The 21805-nt window shown below is 49.9% G+C and overlaps 2 protein-coding genes across 5 annotated transcripts in view; one reads left to right on the forward strand and one right to left on the reverse strand.

The window, feature by feature from the left end:
* Positions 1 to 389: 389 nt before the first annotated feature.
* Positions 390 to 11478, reverse strand: ARRDC5 (arrestin domain containing 5). Its single transcript, XM_037505139.2, has 3 exons — positions 11171 to 11478; positions 9495 to 9700; positions 390 to 945 (listed from the first exon to the last, which is right to left on the reverse strand). The coding sequence occupies exons 1-3, from the start codon at positions 11421 to 11423 to the stop codon at positions 397 to 399; spliced, it is 1008 nt and encodes a 335-aa protein (XP_037361036.1). The 5' UTR covers positions 11424 to 11478; the 3' UTR covers positions 390 to 396.
* Positions 11479 to 11547: 69 nt separating this feature from the next.
* Positions 11548 to 21805, forward strand: part of UHRF1 (ubiquitin like with PHD and ring finger domains 1) — a 40566-nt gene continuing 30308 nt past the window's right edge. The window contains exons 1-3 of one of the 4 annotated variants that reach the window (XM_037505136.2): positions 11548 to 11762; positions 13109 to 13231; positions 15728 to 15894. In XM_037505136.2, coding sequence (XP_037361033.1) covers positions 15742 to 15894 — 153 coding nt within the window. In that variant the 5' untranslated portion in view covers positions 11548 to 11762; positions 13109 to 13231; positions 15728 to 15741. Of the gene's footprint in view, positions 11763 to 13108; positions 13232 to 14280; positions 14450 to 15021; positions 15076 to 15207; positions 15392 to 15727; positions 15895 to 21805 lie in introns of those variants that run through there. The other 3 variants (XM_037505137.2, XM_037505138.2, XM_037505135.2) reach the window with 3 other exon arrangements.

A 21805-nucleotide genomic window follows, 5' to 3' on the forward strand; every position in this document is an offset into this window, starting at 1 on the left:
AGGTGGAGGACAAGGTCAGGAGCCAAGCGGACCTAGGTGGAGGTAAGTCTCATCTCTGTACCCCACCACTTGATGCCAGGGGCACTCCCTAATCCCCTCAGTTGAAACAACCTACCATACAAGCGACTTTAGCAGGGACCCCGAGGGCAGGCCTGTCCCTGGTGGAAGACCAGTGGTCTGGGCAGTGTGGGCGCCCAGCTCTGGAGGTTGAGTCCAGGAAGACCTTGTTGATTACCTTTGTCCTCTGCATCTGCTCATGAACTTTCTAGGGATGGGAGAAGTGGATGCCACACCGGCTGGAGCTTGGGAGGCTGCAGGTAATATGCTATCCACAGCCAGAATCATCTGAAGACTATTTAGGTAAAAAGTAAAGGTAGAGACTGATAAAAGTCTTTACTATTTAGAAATTTGGGTACTTAACTCTGCAGATTCTGACTCACAGGTTAACACGCCCTCCCCCGACAGCAGGAAGCGGTCTGAGTCCACTGGGGCACTGGTGATGATGATGGGGACCTTGACCTTCACGCTGGTGAGGGACCAGGGTAGGTGGACAGTGCTGACCAGCTCATAGTGGGTGCTCATGATCTCGTAGTCTGCTGTGCTGCTGCTGACGGACATCACCTGCGGGAGGCTGAAGGCGCTGACGATCTTGGTGGTATTGAAGGGTGTTATCTGGGTATTGGCTTCCTGCCTCAGCAGCTCGTTGCTGTCCACTCGAGACCGCCGCTCGGCATTGGGCGTGAAGCCCTCGTACTGCACGTAGGCGTAGAGGGCAGAGATGACGCTCTTGATGGACTTGCTGGTCTGATTGTTGATTTCCGTGGTGAAAATGACTCTCTCCCCTGGCATGAAGTTGTTCTTTTCCATCTGGATTTGTAGGCAGATGGTACCTTGACTACAGCAGTTGTAGGACACTTTCTTCTCAGTTTGCACAGACAGGGGATTCTAGAAGACGTAGGAGAGGCGGGAGGTAGACAATGATGAGGGATCATGGCCATAAGACACACCTGCTGAACATTCCACCTTTATACCTCCTCCAATCTCTAGGCCTTTGGAGACTCTCCTAAGAGGGGCATTGAGTGGACTCCAGAGACTTTGGGATTTTATACCCCAGAACCTGGAATTATCTCCCAGCTTCTTTAATCAAGGCCTTTTGCCATTCTGAGTATCAATTTCCTTATCTGTCAAATAGGCCTAAGAAAGCCACGAGATTCTGACTTAACCCCCAGCTCCGTTACTTACTTGCTGTGTGACCTTGAAAAGTGACTTGACATCTCTGAGCCTTAGTTTTCTGGAAAACAGGGAATGTCTTTCTGTCTAAGCCTTAGACCTACAGTTTATCCAAGTACTGCAGACTTAAGGAGAAAACATTACAGGCCCTGAATCATGAAAAGAAAACAGTAGAGTGGAAATGATATAATGTGCTTAAATATGCCTCTTAGTGTAGCTCATGTATCAAGTAGTACTGGATTGCAGATAAAGTCATACATACATTAGATTTAATGTGTGACTTGGGTATCATCCTACTTTTAATTTGTTGATAATATTTTTTAAGGATTTATTTATTTATGCATACAAGAGCTGGGGTACAGGCCAGAGTTGTGGGGGGTGAGAGGATTCACCAGAGATGGAGCGGGGAACAGAACAGGCAGATCAACTGAAATACACTGCTGAGGGGAGCAGCAGGTGAGACAGGTCAGGTCTGCTGCGCCATGTGGGTCAGCTCCCTGGCCAGCCGGGGGATCAAACTCGTGCTGCCGTGGCTGCAGAGAGCTTCACAGGTTGCATCTTAACCCCTTGCGCCACCAGAGAGGCCCATGAATAATATTTTAAAAGATTTGATGTGATATGGGGTGAGCTTAGGATGGTTGGTAACTGGGCCATGATAGGGTAATTGACAAATATTACAAATCAAGTCACCCTGTACCAGAGATGGTTAGGCATTTTCTAACACACCACTGCCATGTTTCTACTATCTGCTTTACCAGCACTTAGGACTGCTTCCGATTAATGTCAGTCTGTATTCATGTAAGATATGACACATCAGAATTAGACAATTGTTAACATATTTGTCGCTACTGAACTGTAGGCTTAAAAATGGTTAAGTTGGTAAATGTTATGTATATATTTTATAATTTTAAATAAAAATAAAGCATTGAAGATAGATTTGAAACACCTGTGGAACCCTCGCTAGTACCATTCCTACCTCTACCTCCTTGGTTGTAACTATTTTCTTGAATTTGGGGTTAATCATACCTAATCATGCTTAGTTAATCATAACTAAGCATTTTTCAAAAACACTTAACCATTATCAGAAAATATAGCTCAGCTACAGAAAACCCTACCAAACAAATGTATTATCTCGTGACTCATTATGACCACTCCCTTATAAACTCCACCTAAGTCAAGAAGTAGAAATTTGCAAATTTTGCCCCCAAAACTCTCACATGGGGCCTCCCCGGTGGCACAACGGTTAAGATGCAACCTGTGAAGCTGTCTGCAGCCACTGCAGCACAAGTTCAATCCCCGGCCAGGGAGCTACCCACACAGTGCGGCAGACCTCTCCTGTCTCACCCACTGCTCCTCTCAGCAGTGTATTTCAGTCAATCTGCCTGTTCTGTTCCCTGCTCTGTCTCTGGTGAATGCTCTCACCCTCCATACCTCTGGCCTGTACCCCACTTCTTGTATGCATAAATAAATAAATCTAAAAAAAATAAATTAAAATTTAAAAACTCTCAGACAGGCCCAACTTCCTCCCTCTACCCCCAAAGTGCAGCAATCCTGAATTTTATAGTAATTGTGATCTTGTACATGTGTTCTCTTATTCCAAACACACAGGAGAGTTTTATTTATTTATTTATTTTTAAGATTTATTTATACAAGAACCAGGATACAAGCCAGATGCACGGGAGGGTGAGAGGATTCACCAGAGACAGAGCAGGGAACCAAACAGGCAGACTGATGACATACACTGCTGAGGGGAGCAGCGGGTGAGGCAGGAGAGGTCTGCTGCACCATGTGGGATTCTTGCTGGCTGGCAGGGATCAAACCTGTGCTGCAGAAGCTGCGGACAGTGCCACAGTGCGGCGCTCAACTGCCTGCGCCACCAGGGAGGCCTGATACATAGTTTTAGAAAAAAGTGTGTAAAGAATAATATAAGCCTAAAGATGTCTTCCAATCAGTTCAAGAAAAAAAATACCAATTGGACTGAAATCTTGTGGGTTTGTGGGTTCTCAGTGTGACATCTGGGGACTCCCTGGTGGTGCAGTGGGTAGAGTGCTGCGCTGTGAAGCTGACTGCAGCCTCTGCAGCACGGGTTTGATTCCAGGCTGGTGAGGCAGAGTCCCACATAGCATGGCAGACCTCTCCAGTCTTGCCTGCTCCCCTCAGCAGCGTTTTCGGTCTGTCTGCCTGTTCTGCTCCCTGCTCTCTCTAGTGAATTCTCTCACCCTCCCAGGCCTCTGATCTGTACACCAGTTCTTGTATAAATAAATAAATCTTTTTTAAAAAATGTGACATCTGTCACTCTTGTGTACTTTCACATTATCTGGGGGTGAAAATTGTGATTTGATGTTATTTTACATATTTTAATACTCTGAATAAATCCAGCTATATTTCCCAGCAACCTGCTTTCCTAGCTCAACATCCTGCATTTGCACTGCACTCACATTGGGCCTGTCCTTCACATTCATTTGTTTTCATGACGACCAGTGAGGGTGTTGCACAGCAACTTCCCCACCCGCCTCTTGATGGACATCGCAATATTGTTTCCATGGATTTGATATCATGAAAGCATTAGATGGAGCATCCTGAAAACACTTTTCTTGGGCTTATGCACAAGGAAGAACTGCTGTAGGGCACACACTTGGCAATTTTTTCCTGTAAAGGGTGTGATAATAAATATTTTAGGCTTTGTAGGCCACATACAGTATTTGACCTACATTATTATTTTATTTTTAACCACAACTCATATTTCCAACATAGATTTTAATACCGCGGCAAAGCACACAATCTGTATTTACTTCTACATCTATGAAAGAGACATAAAATGCATAATATGTCATACTCAGCCTTATTACATGTCTACGATATTTTCAATTTTACTTTATTCTCTTCTATTTTATTCTAGTCATTTTTAAAAAAGATTTATTTATTTATGCATCCAAGAGCTGGGGTACAGGCCAGAGGTGTGGGGGGTGAGAGGATTTGCCAGTGACAGAGTGGGGAACAGAATAGGTGTATCTACTGAAATACATTGCTGAGGGGAGCAGCTGGTGAGTCAGGAGAGGTCTGCTGCACCATGTAGGTTGTTCCCTGGTGGGGGATCGAACCCATGCTGCAGTGGCTTCCCATAGCTTCAGAGTGCTGTGACTTAACCCCTTGCACCACCAGGGAGGCCCCTCTAATCATTTTTTTTTAAGTCTGCAATCCCCTGAAATGGTTTTGCTACTTCTAATCTGCTTACTGTATTTTTTCTATGGTTTTGTTTTATATAAAATAAAAATTTAATAAAAGTTAGTTTGTTGTAACCTACCAAAAATATCTTTTTTTGGCATATTCTATCTACTCTACTTATTCGGTACTGTTCTAATTTGTCTTACTTGTTGATTTTATAAAATCAAAGTTGTTGCACCCACCAAATTTATATTTTGACATATTCTACTCCAGTCTTTCATTTAAAAAGTGTTCATTGAGATTCACCAAATGGATTTTTTAATATTTTCTATTCTACTTATTGTAGTCTTTGTTCCTTTTTTATTTTATAAAAACAAGTTTGCAACCCACAAAATTGTTTTTTTTTTCCTGATATTTTCTACTTTGGTCATGTCTATTCTTTCATTTTATAAAAATATGCTTGTGACTGGCTCAATTGATTTTATAACCCACTACTGAGTGGGTGATGGCCAAGGTCTGAAAATCACTACTCCAGGTCCTCTGTCTTTCCTCTTAGAGACCTCAGACTGACCCCTGACCTCTGACCTCACCTCCTGCCCTCTTCTGGCCCCTGCCTCTCTTCAGTCTTCCTAATCTAAATCCCTCCAGTCTTATTCGAAAATTCCTTTTATGCGTTAGAACCCTGCAGGCGTTAAGGAACTGGCTGCTCAAGACAAAGCTGGTAGTTCTGTCTTGATCCTGAAGGTGGTGCCAAGAAGTACCAGTGGGGGCCTGGCAGACATCCCCAAGCCAGTCCAGGCCAGGTGGCCAAAGGGCCCTGATTCCCAAGAATGATGGTGTGTAAAACCAACATTGGATATCCTAGATGTGAGAGTTTATTGAAACCCCACATTCCTTTGGCATGTATGAAATTTGGGGAGGATTCATTGACACAGTCATGTTTACTGGCATCAACTTGGGACCAAGTTAAAGGAAAGCCCATAGTAAGCAAAGACCAGCCCCATCCCTGCCCTGATAGGAAGATGTAAATGATGCACTTGAAAATGAACCAGGTCATTTCTGATAGGGACAGTGAAGAGGAGGAATAGGGAACTAATACAGAGGAATGAGATAAGGGAAGTTGGGGTGGGGTCTCAGAGCTGATGATGAGGAAAGGAACCTGGGACGGGTTTCCTTCCAAATGGAACTTACTCTTGGAAGCAGCAATGGGTTACAGCGTTCAAAATTCGAAAGGTACAAAGAGCAGAAGGTATGTGCACCCTACATGTTGCTGGTGGGGTGAAATGGGGCAGCTGGTAGGACACAGTGCGGCATTTTCTCAAAAGGGGAAGTAAAGTTAACATAATCCAATGTGGCCACTGCATGCACCTACCCAAGAGAAACCAAAGGTACGTCCATGCAAAACTTGTACACACATGTTAACAGCAGCATGATTTATAACGGCCAGGAATAGAAACAGCTCAAGTGTCCATCACCCATCACAACCAAAATGGGATGCGACCCACAGGGGAGTGTCAGTCAGTCATAAAAAGCAAGGACACGCCGGCACACAATACAGCATGGGTGGGTGTGAAAACACTGCATTGTGGCATATGTTTCACATAAAAGATCATGGAGTGTATGATTCCATTTATATGAAATGTCCAATGCAGGCAAATTCAGAGAGACAGGAAATAGATTTCTGTTTGGATTGGGGAGGAGGGTGGCATGGGAAGGTTGGGGTGTGATGGTTAAGAGATGCAAGATTTCTTTTATGGGTAAGAAGGTGTGTGACATTGACTTTGGTGACAGTTGCATGACTGTGAATACACTGGAAGTCATGGAATCATATACTTTAAAAGGTGAATTATAAGGTATGTGGTTAGATCTCAATAAAACAGCTTTTTTTTAAAAAAAGGAGGGGGGTAGTTTTGCTCCCCCTAGCTCCTCAGTGTCCTCCTGAGAGGCAGCTTCTGCATCGGTCTCTGCTCTCCTTGCAGAGACTTTGCCACACCTGCATATCTTGTTTCCACCACTGACGGTGCCGGGCCATACTTTGCTTTCTTCACTCAGCCCAGCAATCTGGAGATCTGACATGGAGCGTGGCCCTTTTTGCCTGTTTCTGTCTCACTTTCTTTCTTTTCCTCTTGACTATATCTATAGATTATTCCTTGGACTGGGTATTTCTCCTTTTAACAATTCCCTTAGTAGCAGACATTTTAAGCTGGCTCCAATTTTTTGCCACTTTACAAACAATGCTGCATCTGGGAAACTGTATCAATAAGAGAAATTTCTAGAAGAGAATGGCTGGGGCATTAATTTGGATAGATAGGGTTATATGGCTCCCATCAGCACTGCAGGTGAGTTAAGATATGACTTCTGAGTAAAGATCTGAAGAACGAGGAAGGATAGGAAGTTTGTCTCACGGTGTTTGAGGCAGAGGACACAACCAGTGCAAACGCCCTGGGACAGGATGTGGCATGTGGAAGGAACAAAGAGGAGACCTGTGTGACTGAAGCAGGGTGAGGGGGAGAAAGGGAAGAGACAAGGGCAGGGAGGGGACAGGGCAGGGCCTTGTGAGGGTAGTGGAGGGGTGGTACCACCTGACTCCCCTCTGGCCACTCAGAGAAAGACTCTGCTTCTACCTGGCCAAGCTCGTCATTTCTCACCTAATCAGAGAAGTAACCTCTGTCCTGGTTCCCCAGCTCTAGCTCTCACCCTGCCCCCAACATTTATCCTTTGAAAAGCAGCAAGGAGTCAGGTTCCCCACCCCCACATCCTCTGCCCACAACCTTCCAGGTCTCCCTTCTCCCTCAGAAGAAAGGCCCAAACCTCCCCAACCCCTACCCAGCCCTGTGCAGTCTGCCGCTTTCCCTCTCTGCTCACCTCCTCCCTTCTTTCTCCTTTGCTCACTCTGCTCCAGCATTGCAGACCGCCTGTGATTCCACCAACATGCCAGGCATAGTACTGCCCCAGGGCCTTTGCACGTGCTATGGCTGCTGCCTGGAAGACTCTACCCTCAAATATCCCCATGGCTTTCTTCCTCTCCTCTTTTGATTTTCTGTTAAAATGTCACTTTCTCAAAAAGGCCACCTTTAACCACTGTGGTTAAAGCAATACTGAATACTTGAAAAACAAAGTGTTTTCATACTCTCAAAATTTAACGACAACTCCCTTTGTTGCTAGGGGAATGGCGTTCTTCCTACTTACTGGGCATTTCCTCTGCAGACAATGAGCTGAGTGCTTTACCATTCCTCCCAAGCACCTAAAGAGGCAAGTAGTTTCACTTTTATTCCCATTGTATGGATTAGGCTCTTTGAGGTGCTGTTAATTGCCCTAGGCCATCTGTAACAGGGTGGTCCCCAGGAAAGGGGGAGGTTCCAGGTTCCCTGCCCCACCCAAATGGAGGGTGGAGCTGAGCAGGGAGAGAAGAGGCTGCAGAGGTTGACTGAGGAAGGAAGGAAGCAAGATGGAGCCAGAAGGAGACCTGGAGGAGGCGCATGGAGCCTAGAGACACGTGAAGAAACTGCACTTGTCTTTTGGTCGTGGACTGGGTGACACAGATGTGGGTGAGACCCGTGGGGAGGTGACAATGGCAGCTTTTATCTTGATTTTGATTTTGCTCTTTTCCTTCCGGGCTTGTCTGGTTGTTTCTGGCCCTTTTCTGTGGGTCCCCACTGGAAGATGCTTTAGACTTGTGGCAGGCTTTGGGGTCTTGCTCTGGGCCGATCCCATATGGATGGACTTTTACTCATGAGGGGACGGGTCACTTTGGGTGCTTCATTTAGAAACTAGATTCTTTGCCTTTCCTGTATTGTTTCCTAGTTTTATTAAAGTTCCTTCCCATTAAAGTCTTATATGTTTTGTGTTGATGCAGCGGATGGCAGAACCCATTTAGAATAGGCAGGTTTGCAGGGTTTGGGCTGCCCCTCTCCCTGTCCTGTAACACATCCAGCTAAGGAAGTGCCAGCAGGGAGATCTGAAACCTGGTCCCACCCCATGCTAATGTTTTTGCTCCAACTCCTGCCTTGTGCAATCTGCAGCCAGATCAGCTTTGAAGGGGCACGCCAGAGAGGGAATCAGCGGCTCAAGGTCACACAGGTAGCCAAGTGGTTCTGAATTTAGGCCTGCTCATCCTCTCAGGGCTAACCTACCTCCAAGCCTCTCTCAGGGATCTTTCTGATCATCCCATGAGGTTGGCAGGGTTGGCAATCAGCCTTGTTAAGCAGATAACAACACCCCCAGCGACAAGATTTATGGGGCACACCACCATCCCCAACCCATGCCAGGCACTGTGCAAAGCCCCAGACTTGCATTCAGTCGACTCATTGGTCCTTCAGCCACCTTGAAGCAGGCTCTATCTATGAGCTCATTTTATAGACAAGGAAACGGAGACACAGAAAGGCAACATAATTTGCAAAGGGCCATAGAGCAGGTAGATGGGGCACAGGGGTTTTAACTGGCCATCTACAGTGAAAAGCCAGCCCTCCCAGCCACAAGGCTCTCATAACAAATGAGTTCCCAGCCAGATGAAGTGACTTTGGTCAATGATGCTCCACCCTCCCTGACTTCCGTCTCTGCAATTGGCCTTCATGAGCTCTCCATTGAGACGGACCCAAGCCACCTGCCCTTCCTTTCCCTGATACTGAGGCCACCCCCTTTCCTTGCTTCTTAGAGGATATCGGGGACCATTTTTATTGTCTAAGGGCTACAGTGCCCAGAGCTGCACCAAGTGCCCAGGGCTCTCTCTCACTGAGGGTCTCCATCAGTCTTGACTTGCCCAGGCTCGACATTCAGGTCTGTCCTGGGCACTGTGGGGGGTTGAACAGTATGCCTGGGTTCTACCCAATAGCACTCTTCCCCATGGTGACAGCCACATCTGCCTCCAGGCACTGCCCAGTCTCCCCAGCGGGGCATATTAACCCTAGATGAGAGCTGCTGCCTTAGTTCCTGCCTTGGTTTCTGATTCACCTTTTGTCAGCTTGCTGGCTCTGGGGAGTTGCCAGTATCTTTCTTACTTCCCCATTGGGGTCTTTTCTGTCTCCTGCCCACCTATTTTCCCCCTGCCTGCAGGGCGGTTTCGAGGACAAGTCCCACCTCTGCTCCTTCCCCATCTCTACCTGCAATGGTTTTTCGTTGTGCAAGTTGGAAGTCCCTTGAACCAACAAGTATATTCGCTTCTTCGCTAGGATGCGCTCCCGACCCATGCAGGAAGCTTGCAAAAAGTAGGAGACGTGGCCCATTTTGCTGATGAACGTAGAAGGAAGCCTGGGAGGTAAGTTGAAATGGAAGTCAAAGGTGTGGCTGCCTGCACTTAACCAATTATCTGAAAGCAAAACACACCAATGCCATCAGAAGGTTCTAGAATTTTTTTCCTTTCACTTATTGTTTTGGTGGGGAGATTGTTTTGGGCCTGGTTGATCTGTCCCTGAGCTTGGCTGAACTCTGTGCTTTTAGGGACCTGCATGGCCCATACATATTTATCCAAGAAGAAAAAAAATTGGCTTAGGGCTCAGCTGGTCAGGTGCGTGATGTGGCTGAGGATTTGCTCACTTCTGGGCCTTCACAGTTCAGCTACGTATTCATTCAACAATCTTGAGCACCTACTGTGTGCCAGAGGTTGTTTTAGGCAGTATCCACAGCAGTGAGCAAGGCAAGCAAATAACTCTGTCCTCACAGATGTTGGGCTTCAATGCATTGCAAACAGTAAGTGCTTAATATTTGATTGAGAGGTGACTGAGGACCAGGGTGGGACTCAACTGCTCCCCCTTTCTGTGATCTCCCCATTTATTTATTTTTCTTGCATTTCTCCAAAACCCCTTTATTATCATGTCCTCCACACCTGATGCAACCCCAAGCACTCGGGGGACCTCTGTCTGTTTTGTTTGTGTTCCTGTGAGCTCCTGGCACAGTGCTGTGTGTGAAATGAGCGCGTGAACCCATGCCAGGCTTCAGGTTGAAGCTTCTGGGGAAAATGCTTGGGGATGGGAAAGGGTGTTACCTAATTCTGGGGAGTGTTTTGGTTGAAAGGACTAACTCTGAGTGAGCACCTACTGTATAGCTGGCACTATCCTAAGTCCTTTACATACGAAGCCCTTAGAACAATCCTATGAGGGAGGACTTAGTCCTACTCCCATTTTAACTGGGACAGAGACATAATTGCTGAATGTCAAGGTCCAGCAAGTTGCCTTGCCTTTCCTGCATAATCCCATGGCCAGCCAGATTTGAGGTTCATAGCCCATCTTGAGGAAACTCTGTGAGCGCCCTATCTACAGTCTAAAATTAAACTCTGAACATCGACCAAGTGTTCAACTTGGTCATGGAATACCCAGAAACACCTCCATGAACACATTTTGGGAAGGACATATGTCTCTCTAGACTTTAGATCTGAATCGTGGAGTTAGAGATGACTCATTCCTTCCCACAATGGGTTTCCCTGTCTTCTGTCCCCAGACTCTTTCCCATGACCACAGAACTCCTTGGGTTTCACTGGATGATGTTTATGGGTAAAATCACAGGAACAGTTTGTATGGACCTCCCAAAAGGGGTTATTGGGTTGAGAATGGCATTTTTCAAGGGGACTTCTTTGAAACTTCATTTTGAGTATCTGGGCTCTGGCTAGCTTTATATATTTTGTTATTTTTGTGTTAGGTGTATCTGATGGTCATTGTTCTACATGGCTTCCCTCCTAGGGGGTTTGTCCATTTCTCTTTGCCTGGGGGTTCATCGATCCCTAAGATGGTTTCCCTTCCAGACCCAGGTTCCCGTTTCGGCTACAGCTGGCTGCTGGCCTTACCCGCCACTGGGAACGTCTTTTTCTTATGCACGTAGTCAGCCTTGTTGTTGCAAATAACATCTCTGCTATAGTCACGGGATGCCCCAATTTCTTCATTCCACTCCACGTAACCCCTTCCCACGAGCTCCACCTTCACTATGGGGTCCACAAGTGTACTGTTCAGGGTTAGCACCACCTCCCCTTTTATGCTGGAGCCGGCCAGGTAGATTGCATCCTTGGGCAGCACTAATTCGATAGACTTCACCACAGACATGGGGGGTTGGGGTAGTAGAAGAACATCCTTCCCCCTCCCCCATGCCTTGGTTGCAGTGAGGTCACTTGTCTGTGACATCATCCAGCCAGAGTTCCGGGAAGGAGTTTCCAATGCCAGGAGGGAGGCAAGGATGTTGTATGAGGGTGGGCGGCAGCTTGGAGACCACAGGGTCCTCACTGTTTTGTGCAATGGCAGACTGGTGGGTTATCGTTGTTGTTTTTCTAGGAAATAAACAACAACCACAAAACCCCGATATTCCTGCCACACAGGGAATACCAGCCATCATGCCAGGGGTATAGGGACCTGGGTTTGAAGAATTCTTCCAACCATTCTGATGAGGTAGGCATTATGAGCTCCATTTACAGGTGCAGAGGCCTGGGGACGAGCCCAGAGGTATTTTCTGCCCTATCAGGTAGCCCCAAAATGTGGTATGCACACCTCTCAGGGCCCACACATGGTTTCGGGTGATTCACAGACAACCATTGTCATTATAATGGCTGTATATTTATACCAGTCTGTGTTAGAAAAAAATTATAGATGTAGCCAGGCCACAAAATCTGGTATATCCTGAAGATGCGCAAAGCATCGTGTGCTCCATCTAAACACTGTTGGGCCTCCCTGGAGGCTCATGGGGTTAAGACGCAACCTATGAAGCTATCTGCAGCTACTACAGCACAAGTTCGATCCCAGGCCAGGGAACTACCCATATGGCGCAGCAGACCTCTCCTGACTTGCCCGCTGCTCTCCTCAGCAGTGTATTTCAGTCTGCCTGTTCTGCTCCCCACTCTGGCCTGTACCCCAGTTCTTATATGCATAAATAAATCTTTAAAAAAAACCCCACAGACACTGTCATGAAGCACCAACTCCCTGCACAACCAACAGTCCTCTTCCTGTCTTCGTCTCCCCCATTAGATAGAATATCCGCCCCCACCCCCCATGGCTCTTTGTCTCTGTGTTTGTGTCCACCAATGGCAGCTGAACTCAAAGTCTGGATCAGACTACGGTGGGTTGTCAAGAAAAGTTTGTTGAATGACTGAATGACCTTTTTTAAAAAAAAATATTTATTTATTTATACAAGCACTGTCAGAAGCACGGGAGGGTGAGAGAATTCACCAGAGCCAGAGCGGAGAGCAGAACAGGCAGACTGACGAAATACACTGCTGAGGGGAGCAGCGGGCGGCAGGAGAGGTCTGCGTGCCATGTGGGACCCTCGCCCTGCGGCCAGGGATCGAACCGGCGCTGCAGAGGCTGCGGGCACCTTCGCAACCCAGTGCTCAGCCACTGCGCCACTGGGGAGGCGCATGACTGAATGATCTTTAAGAGCATATTACAAAAGGGAAATTGAGACCCTTTGCACACTAGGGGTTATTCCTGGTCTCTGGGGGTGGGTTAGTGTCAAAGTGGAAAAGACACCAAATCAGAAGAAGCACTAGGAAGTGTCCATTTTCCAGATACTGGCCATCCTTACTTATGGTCCTTGTTGTGTCCTTCACTTTACATAGGACGTAGTTTGTGGACATCGACATCTTGTCTCTCTAACTGGTTTGTAAGCTGCTTTCAGTGATGTCTGGCATGGTTACCTATCCATATTACCTCATTATTTACCCAAGCAACCTCTCCCACGTTCTTGAAATGACTTGAGTAATGGGGCTCTGCCTCACCTTCCCTCATGATCTTTTTTGCAGGGAAAGCCAGACACCTCTTTCTGTGGTAACTTCAGAAATCCAAGCAACCTGGGGTTGCGGCCTGCACCAAACACAAGTGAAGAGTGTATTCCTTCTTTGGGGTGTGCTGTTTTGCAACCGCAGGTACAAACATAATAGGCTCTCGCCAGGAGGTCAACTTCCTGCAGCAGGTGTGATCAATTTGGAAGATCTCATTTGCTTCACAAACTTGGGTAGGCTGTCACTACCTACTTACTACCTGTGATGTGGGCTACCCATGACTGACGGCGCAGTCCTTTCTCATCTCAGCTGAAATGGTATCTGCTCAGGGAGGCCCACAGCATTCACTTTAACCAAAATATACCCCTCACCCCCACATGGCCAACCCATCACTCTCCAGCTGTTGTCTTAAGCATTCATTTCTTCATTGTAATTGGTAACATCTGAAATGATTAGCTTTATTCATTCATTTCTTGTCTCCCCAAGCAAGAATTCACCCTCCTGGAGAATGCCCAAAGGGTCGACCTTGACCAGTATTGAGCCCTCCAGCTCTGAGCACCCTGCCCAAGAGCTTTGTAGGTACCTAACATGGGTCGATGTGTGCCCTCCAAGACTGGCCAGAGAGGAGCAGACAGGGCAGAGGGGGCAGGGCGGCCCTGCCCTCCTGGACAGCTCGGAGAAGGCGGGAAAAGGAGGCGGGAAAAACCAGCAAACAAGCCCCGCGGGTGGGTAGGGTGGGAATCGCAGGCCCTAGAACTGGAGCTGGGGGAGAGTAGGCCGGCTATGGCAGTTCAGGGGGTCTCGTGGGGTGGCCCCTCACATTCCCGCCTGTCCACCCACTCAGTGATTCGACCTTTCTTGCCCTACCGGTCAGTGCGTGCCCGGACAGGGGGGTTGTGTGAATGGATTTAGAGAAGTCAGGGGGTTTCTAGCCTTGGGGGGGGCGGTTCCTAGGGGCCACGAAAGGTGGGGGGCCCGGTCCCGCCACCAGGCCCCGTTGCACGCTGGGCGCGCTCAGCAGAGCGCGCAGTGCTGGGCGGGGCCCTGGCCCGCTGGGCGGAGGGGGGGTGGACAGAGGCGGGGGCGCCCCCCACCCCCTTTCTCGCTTCCCGCCACTGTGACGGCCAATCACCAGGCAGACACCCGCCCCTGGCACGGCCTCCCGCGGCCCCGCAACTCCCAAACGCCGAGTTTTCGCGGGAAAAAAAATCAGAGCAGCCGGCGGCGCGGGGGGCAGTGCAGGCTGTCCAGGCGCTCCGGTACCAGCACGTCCTCGCGGGCCCGGGCCACGTTCGCGGCTCCATCACCATCCCAGCCGGGCAAGGCGCGCAGGCAGGCGAGTGGATCAGGGCGGCCGGAAAGGTGAGCGGCCCGGAGGATCGCGGTGCCAGCCCGGCCCGGGAGGACCCGGCGCGCCGGGGCGGAGAGTTCGCAAAACTTTCTGGAGCCGGCCCGGCGCGTGGCCAGTGTGGGCGCACGCCTGCCCCGCGCGGGGCCGCCCGCCCTGTCCTCGGGCTCGGCGCTCCTCCCCGCCGGCCGTTGCGCGCAGCCCCGGCACCCCCGGCCCGGCGAGGGCCAGCCGAGCACGCCCGGGGCGCCGCGGGGGTCGCGCCGGCCCTGTGGGGGAGGGCCCGGCGAGCCGCGGGGGAGGATGTCAGGCTCCGCGCCTGCGCGCGGGGCGCCCCGCGATTCAATTGTCGCGCCCGGGCCCGATTTCGCGCGCCCTTCGTTCCCCGGGCACGTCTGCGCCAATGGGAAGCGCGCGGGGCGGGGCGGCCGGGCGCGGCGAAGCCAATGAGCTGTTGGGCTCAAGTGAAGGGGGGCGGGACTTGGCGCGCGGGGCCCCTGGGCCGGTCCCTGTGGTGGGGGTGGGCGTGGGCTGGCTGGCGTGGCCTGCACTGGCGGGAGGGCGTATAAGAGGGGCTCTGGGGCCGTGGGTTGGGGTCCGGGGAAAGGGAGCCGACGCGCGGGGCCTCCGTGGGACTGCGGTGAGTTGCGCGACGCGCGCGGGGGTGGCCGGGACGGGGCGGCCGGTTGCTATGGCCACCGCGGGGCCGCCCCCGTCGCGCACGCGCGCGCGGGGGTGGCAGGGGGCCTCCAGCGCCGAGGGGTCCGGGGGTGGCGAGTTTCCGATGAGGTCCCCCTCCTTGGTCATACTTAGTTGAGTTCCCCTGGGACTTGTGAAGTTCCAAGCCGAGCCGGACTTTTAGTTTTTTCTCGCGTCAGCATTCATCGGGGAATGAATGAATGAATGAATGAACGAACTCGGCCACTCACCGCTGGACGGTGTCCGCCTACTTCGCTGTACTTTGGTGTTTGTTCCCCTCTGAAAAGCCGGGGCGGGGGTCCGGGGTGGGGGCGGCTAGGATTTGATTGAACAGTTGGAGATGCCTTTGCCTCCCCCTAATTGCATCTCCCTCCTCAATCCTCCAGCGGCTAGTCATTAATGCATTAACGCCTTAACTGAGTCCGCCAGGCCCGCAGCCAGCGCTCGCAGTCAGTAGGGCCTAAGGGGTTGGGGGGCCCTTTCGGGAATTTCCTGGTATCCACAGACTGGACAAAAGCAGGGATGAGCAGAGTTTGGCATGACTGGTGTGGTGACTGGCAGAACTGACCCAGGGGTTCTGCTCTCTCCCTCAGCACCAGCAGACACCATGTGGATCCAGGTTCGTACCATGGATGGGAAGGTGACCCACACTGTGGACTCACTGTCCAGGCTGACCAAAGTGGAAGAGCTGAGGAGAAAGATCCAGGAGCTGTTCCACGTGGAGCCAGGCCTTCAGAGGCTTTTCTACAGGGGCAAGCAGGTAAACCAGCCCTGCCGGCTGCCCGCCCGCCCAGCACCTTTGTTCTTGGCTCGGCCAGGCGGCCACCAGCAAATACACTCTCCCCCCTTGTCCGGTATGCTTCACGTCTCCACAGAAACCTCAAATGCCTGAGTGAGGAACAAAGAACTGACTCTCGGATTGACACACCGGGCAGGCAGCTGGCATTGGAATCTGTAGCATTTGTGCTAATAAACCATCCCTCCCCCCATTTTTTTAAGCTCCCGACCCGCGACCCTCCCCCTCCTCAATTTCTAGAAAAAGAAGTTGGTGACTAGCATAGGGTTGATGAATTTCAAGGAAGAGCCTCTAGAATCATGACTCAACTACTAGCACAGAGGGACTGGTCCGATAGCCCTGTGTTCTCACGGAGTCTGTTTTCTAGAAATTTAGATCAGCTCATTCAGAGTCTGGAGATGGTGCTTGCAAATCAGGAATTTCCGCCACTCTGGCCCGCTCTCCAGCAGGGCTGCCCGTGAACAGGGGCTTCTGCTTTCCGCGGGGTCTGCTGGCCCGACTCCTCTGTCTTATTTCTTGGTGCGTGCTCTCCCCGGCCCCTTGTAACGTTTAAAATGGCCACCTTGCTTTTTTTTCAGTTGCCCACTGCTTTCGCCAGTGGCAGGGTCGGGGAAGGGTTTTTATTTTATTTTCATTGATGTTTTTGGGTGGACAGTGGGATATAATCTGAGTGGAATTTCCCTGGATGGGATAAGATTGTATGACAGCAAGTATCAGTCCCATCCGCCGGGGCCATCCTGGAGTTTGCTGGATTATAGGGACAGCGGTATAGAGATTATACCCGATTAAAAAAGTCTTCAGTTGGGCTGCGTGTGCGGGACTTTGTTGTTGTCGAATTTTGAACTGGGTACTGCTGCCATCTGGTGTCTAGAAGGAAAAATAAATGCTCTGCACTTGGCTAGGTTTTTGGGGGGCTGGGAACATCCCATGTGCTTACTTGAAACGAGACCTCATGATTAATTTCTTGGCTTTAGCCTCCTTCCTTTGAAAGATATGATGACTTGAATGTCTTAAGAATCTGAGTTTACCCACCCTGCTTAGGGAGAGGAAGCTGGTCCTTCGAACTTCAGGGTTTATTTGGCTGTGCAGTTGCATGCCCATAGAGAAGAAAGGCGAGCTTGTTAGCGGAGTGCCTCTTGTGGTGGTTCATTTTTGTGGCATCCAAATTGATTTTTATTTGCCAGTCTATTTGTTCGGCAGAAGGTCCTCTTTTAAAGATTTTCTGGAAATCTGTTTCTGCCTAAGTTCATCACGTCGTTCAAAGATTGGTCAATTGGAATCCTCAAGTTCAAGGGACTGAACAGTTTTGAGTGTCTGCTATGTGTCAGGTGCTCTGCTAACATTTTAATTTTGCCATTTCATATGTCCAGAAGAGTTTATACCCAAACACCTACCTGCTGACATTTTGCTGCATTTGCTTTTCATGTGGCTCTTTTCATGTCCTTTATCTGTCCTCCAGCCTTTATTTTTGGGGGTGCTTTTCAAAGCAAGGTGCAGACACACTTCCTGTCACCCTTAAGTACTTCAGCATGCTTGCCATTAATTTTAGCTAAAATTTGTATATAATGAAACATATATCTTAAGCAGGCCATTTGGAGTTTGGACAAATGTCTACACCTGTGTAACCAACCCTCCTGGGTCTTCTCTGTCAAGTAATATTTGATCCATACACGGCTTGGTTGACAACATCTCAGTTACAGAGTGTGACGATGGTAGGGACGCCTGAATGCGTTATGCGTTAGCCTCCTGTGCCTGCCATAACAGGCAGGATGAAGCCTGGGTGGAGCTCTGGTGGAGCTGTCTGCCCTTAGAGGAAGCCAGGATTTGAACGGGAATTCTGCTCTCAGAGGCTAAACTCTGAACACTGCCTTTCTTCTCCCAGTTCTGCTCTCATAGTCACCAGAAGGCTCTGCAAGCCCAGGTAACCTCCGTAGCTGCTGCTCACTTCCCCCCGTGCGCAGTGCCCTCTCCCCATCCGACAGCTCCGTGAGGGAATCTGCAGTTGTTTCTGTCTTCCGGGTAAGGAAGCCAGGCCTCCTCAGCGTGATGCAATTTCCCCAGGTTGCTTGTCAAGGAAGTGGCCAGCTACTGGGAGGTGCGGACCTTGACAGAAGGGTGGGGTGGGGGGGAGGGACAGGCACACTGCGGCAGCCAGAAGCCAGTAAAGTCTGCAAACAGACCGGGACAGCAGTTACAGAACATAGTGCATTTCCAGTGGGTGCAGCAGAGCTCTTGTTTCTGCAGAATCTTCGAGAGATCCACTCTCCTCTCTTTGTTTCCTTTTTAAAGAAACGGCGTTGCAGTTCAAGGTCTATAGCGAGGTTGCTAGAGATGATAAAGCAGAACCTAGTTGAGTCTTCAGGATATGGGAGGGTTTCATGGCTGCCTGGTTTAGGCTGAATAGCTTGGCGGTTATGTTGCTTGATTGGCGGAAATGCAGGGAGCCGGTGGGGGAAGGGACTTCGGGCGGCAGGCCCAGCCTGGGCAAAGGCGCGAGGCATCTGGTGCCTTTTTTTCCTTTGGCCGTCCATAAAAATCACAATCGCTGTCATTTGTGGTGTTCTTAACCCGCCCAGGTACAATGTTTTGCACTTTGCATAATCTCTGGTCCCCTGGCCAAGGCTGGTGGCTGTCTCCGTGCTCTCACATCAAACAGGGCTAACTGTGGACCCACCACATTGCAGCACAGTGAGAATTCAGGAGGTGACAGAGGCTACGAGCTGAGCCCCATGTCTGACTCGAAATAAAGGTGCAGTATATCAGCTAGCTCAGGCTCCCTGCCCCCTCAGCACGGCTGGCATTGAGGATATCGGGCCAAATCAATCTCTATGCATTCCATCCTTGGCACTGTGGGGTATGAGTACCATCTTTTGCCTCCACCCACTTGATGCCAGGAGCCCCAGTGTGAGAGAAGTAAATGTCCCCAGATATTTCCTGGTGGTGGGGGCAGGATCACACCCAGTTGATTTAATTTGGTAGATAACTCATTTTAGGAAAACAGTTAAATCTGTTATGGTGCATCTGATAGATCCTTGAAATGGTGTCTTGCACCGGCCACTCACGTCACAGGTGCCACAATCAAACGGTCCTGCTGCGTTGGCTTTTCCTGTATTCCTATTCCTGTTTCGCCCAAGGGCAGAGTCAGGTGTCAACTATGACAGCCCTTTCCAGAGACCAGTCCTTCAGGTTGCAGGAGTGAGGGTTTCCTTCCTTCGGCAGCTCCCAGCTGGAAGTCATGTCTTTTCAGCCAGGAGTCAGCAAACCCTTTCTGTGTAGGGCCCAGTGTGGACCCTGCAATTGGGACTGTTCACTTCTGCCAGGGGAGCTGGACGGCACGCAAATGAATGGAAATGTTCCGGTGTATGTTCCAGTAAAACTTTATTTACAAAAACAGGCCAGAACCTTCGTGCTGGCTGTCGGGATGCTGATTAGACTCCATGCTTTAATTCAGCCTCTCTGGTTGGTACATCCAGGTTTCACTGTTCAGGCTGCTGTGAAATGTGCTAGACCATCACCCCTAGGGAACTGGTGCGAGAATTCTTCCAGGGCAGGGAGCTTAAACCATTTGGTCTTAGGACATCTTTCCAAGCTCCTAATAGGATTGAGATCCCCAAAGAGCTTTTGTTGATGTAGACTACATCTATTGAATTTTATTATATTAGATGTTGAAAACTGAGAAAAACTTAGTCTGAGAATATACACGTGCGTGTGCCCTTGGGCATCAGAACGTGGTTTCATCCTAGAGGTTCAGGTCCCAAAGGCACATGTACCCTATGAGACCCCAAGAGCAAAAATAGCCAGTGATATCACGGCCTCACAGACACCCCCATGCCCCAAATATAGGGCCTATCCCACAGTGCCCCTGGGCAGGCTTCAGTTGTCACCGTCAGCTTGTCCCCTGGCATCCGCAAGGGCTGGGTTGTGGTGAGGGCCGCCTTTCCGTGTGCAGTGCTGTCCACTCGTTGACTCCTCCGAGCAGGACGCTGCGTCTCTTGTCACATCCATGATCTGACTCCATGTGTTTTCTTCTCTTTGTCTCCATCTGTCTTGTTTGCACCTGAGGTGGGTTGGAAAGTCTGAGACCCAGATGGGGAGTTTGGGGACTGGGCCTGCACACCCAGAAGAGGCAACGTGATTTCTCACTTCCTTTTAGGCCTGAATCTGCTGTACAGGGTTATCTGCTTTGAGCCACCTATGTGTAGTGGAACCACCACTACAGACAATTCAAGGTATTTTCAATGACAGTTTTGGTTCTATGGGATTTTAACTTGAGATTTAATTTTAACACTGGAACCTCTAACCTGAGGAGTCATGCAGTTTTTACAGTTTTCATGAGTTGAATTTTAGGATCATGGATTTGGATTTTAGGATCTTGATGATGAACCCAGGCTCACTAGACTCATTCTGTGGGGTAGCGCTCGGCCCCACTTCCCTCTCCATGACTCCAGAGCGGTTGTACAACAGCAAACAGTGTGTAAGTGTCTTTCTGCTGATTGTGAGGCCCTTCTGGAAAGTTCCAGAAACTGACCAGCTTGCAAATACGTTTTGGAGGTAGAGCTCCGTGCCACCCTGGCCTGCCTACCCAGCATTCCTCTTCCCTGCCCCTGGCCTCCTTATGTCTGCACCCTTGTACTGTTACAGAGCAGGGAGAGGGGCACCCCAGACCCTGCAAACCTGCCTGCTCTAAATAGGTTCTGCCATCCACTGCATCAACACAAAAACATATGGGACTTTAATGAAGAGGAACTTAAGTACAATTAGTAAACAATATAGGAAAGGCAAAGAATATAGTTTCTAAATCAAGCACCCTCAGTTACCCGTCCCTTCGTGGGGAAAAGTCCACCCAAACAGGATTGGCCCAGAGCAAGGCCCGAAAGCCTGCCACAAGTCTAAAGCACCTTTCAGTGAGGACCCACGGAAAAGGATCAGAAACAACCAGACAAGTCTGGGAGAAAAAGAGCAAAATCAAAATCAAGATAAAAGTTGCCATTGTCACCTCCCCATGGGTCTCTCACTCACATCTATGTCACCCAGTCCATGACCAAAAGGCAAGCGCAGTTTCTTCACATGTCTCTCTTCTCCTTGTGCCTCCTCTAGGTCTCCATCCAGCTTCCTTCCTTCTTCAGTCCCTTTTCCAGCTGCTGCTTCTCTTTAGCTCCACCCTCCTTTGGGTGGGGCAGGGAACCTGGAACTACCCCTTTCCTGGGGACTACCCTGTTATAGTACCAGAGACTCAGCCCAGGCCTGAGCAAGCCTGTAAGCTTCTCTGAGCCTCATTCCTGCCCCATCTTGAATGTGATGCCCTGGTCATGCCCAGCAAGGGGCTTTAACAGGAGGGAGGTGTTGTCACTAGAATATACCACTGGGGCCTCCCTGGTGGCTCAGGCGGTTGAGCGCCACATTGTGAAGCTGTCCGCAGCCTCTGCAGTGCGGGTTTAATCCGGCCAGCTGGTGAGAATCCCACGTGGTACAGCAGACCTCTCCTGCCTCGCCTGCTGCTCCCCTCAGCAGTGTATTTCGTCAGTCTGCCTGTTCTGTTCCCCACTTTATCTCTGGTGAATCCTTTCACCCTCCCATGCAATCTGGCCTGTACCCCGATTCTTGTATAAATAAATAAATCTTAAAAAAAAAGGATATACCAAGGGAGAAGAGCAGTGGGGTGCCATAGCCTAGCTCTGCTACTGCTCCACCAGGCTTCCTCCCACCACTGCACGCCAGGGCTCCTCTGGCTCAACCTTAGCCTCATCCTTATCCTTCCTTGCTCTCTGCATCCCTAACTGCTATTCTGGTCCTTTCTCCTCCCCTTAGGTCACACACTCCTGTCCTCTGCCCCCACCACTCCCCATAGCCCTGCCTCGACCGCCTTCAGTTGTAG

The sequence above is a fragment of the Talpa occidentalis genome, unplaced genomic scaffold, assembly GCF_014898055.3.
Source record: "Talpa occidentalis isolate TD23 unplaced genomic scaffold, MPIMG_talOcc4v2.1 talOcc4.12, whole genome shotgun sequence".
In the NCBI taxonomy this organism is placed as follows: Eukaryota; Metazoa; Chordata; class Mammalia; order Eulipotyphla; family Talpidae; genus Talpa; species Talpa occidentalis.

Bases quoted from the DNA above. Each gene is read 5' to 3' on its own strand.
- ARRDC5 (XM_037505139.2), bottom strand. From the start codon at position 11,423: ATGTCTGTGGTGAAGTCTATCGAATTAGTGCTGCCCAAGGATGCAATC. The intron at 9,701-11,170 runs GTAAGGCCAGCA...TTTTGCTTTCAG, and splicing joins AAAGACGTTCCCAGTGGCGG to ATAATTGGTTAAGTGCAGGC. The intron at 946-9,494 runs GTAGAGATGGGG...TACGTCTTCTAG, and splicing joins ACAACGAAAAACCATTGCAG to AATCCCCTGTCTGTGCAAAC.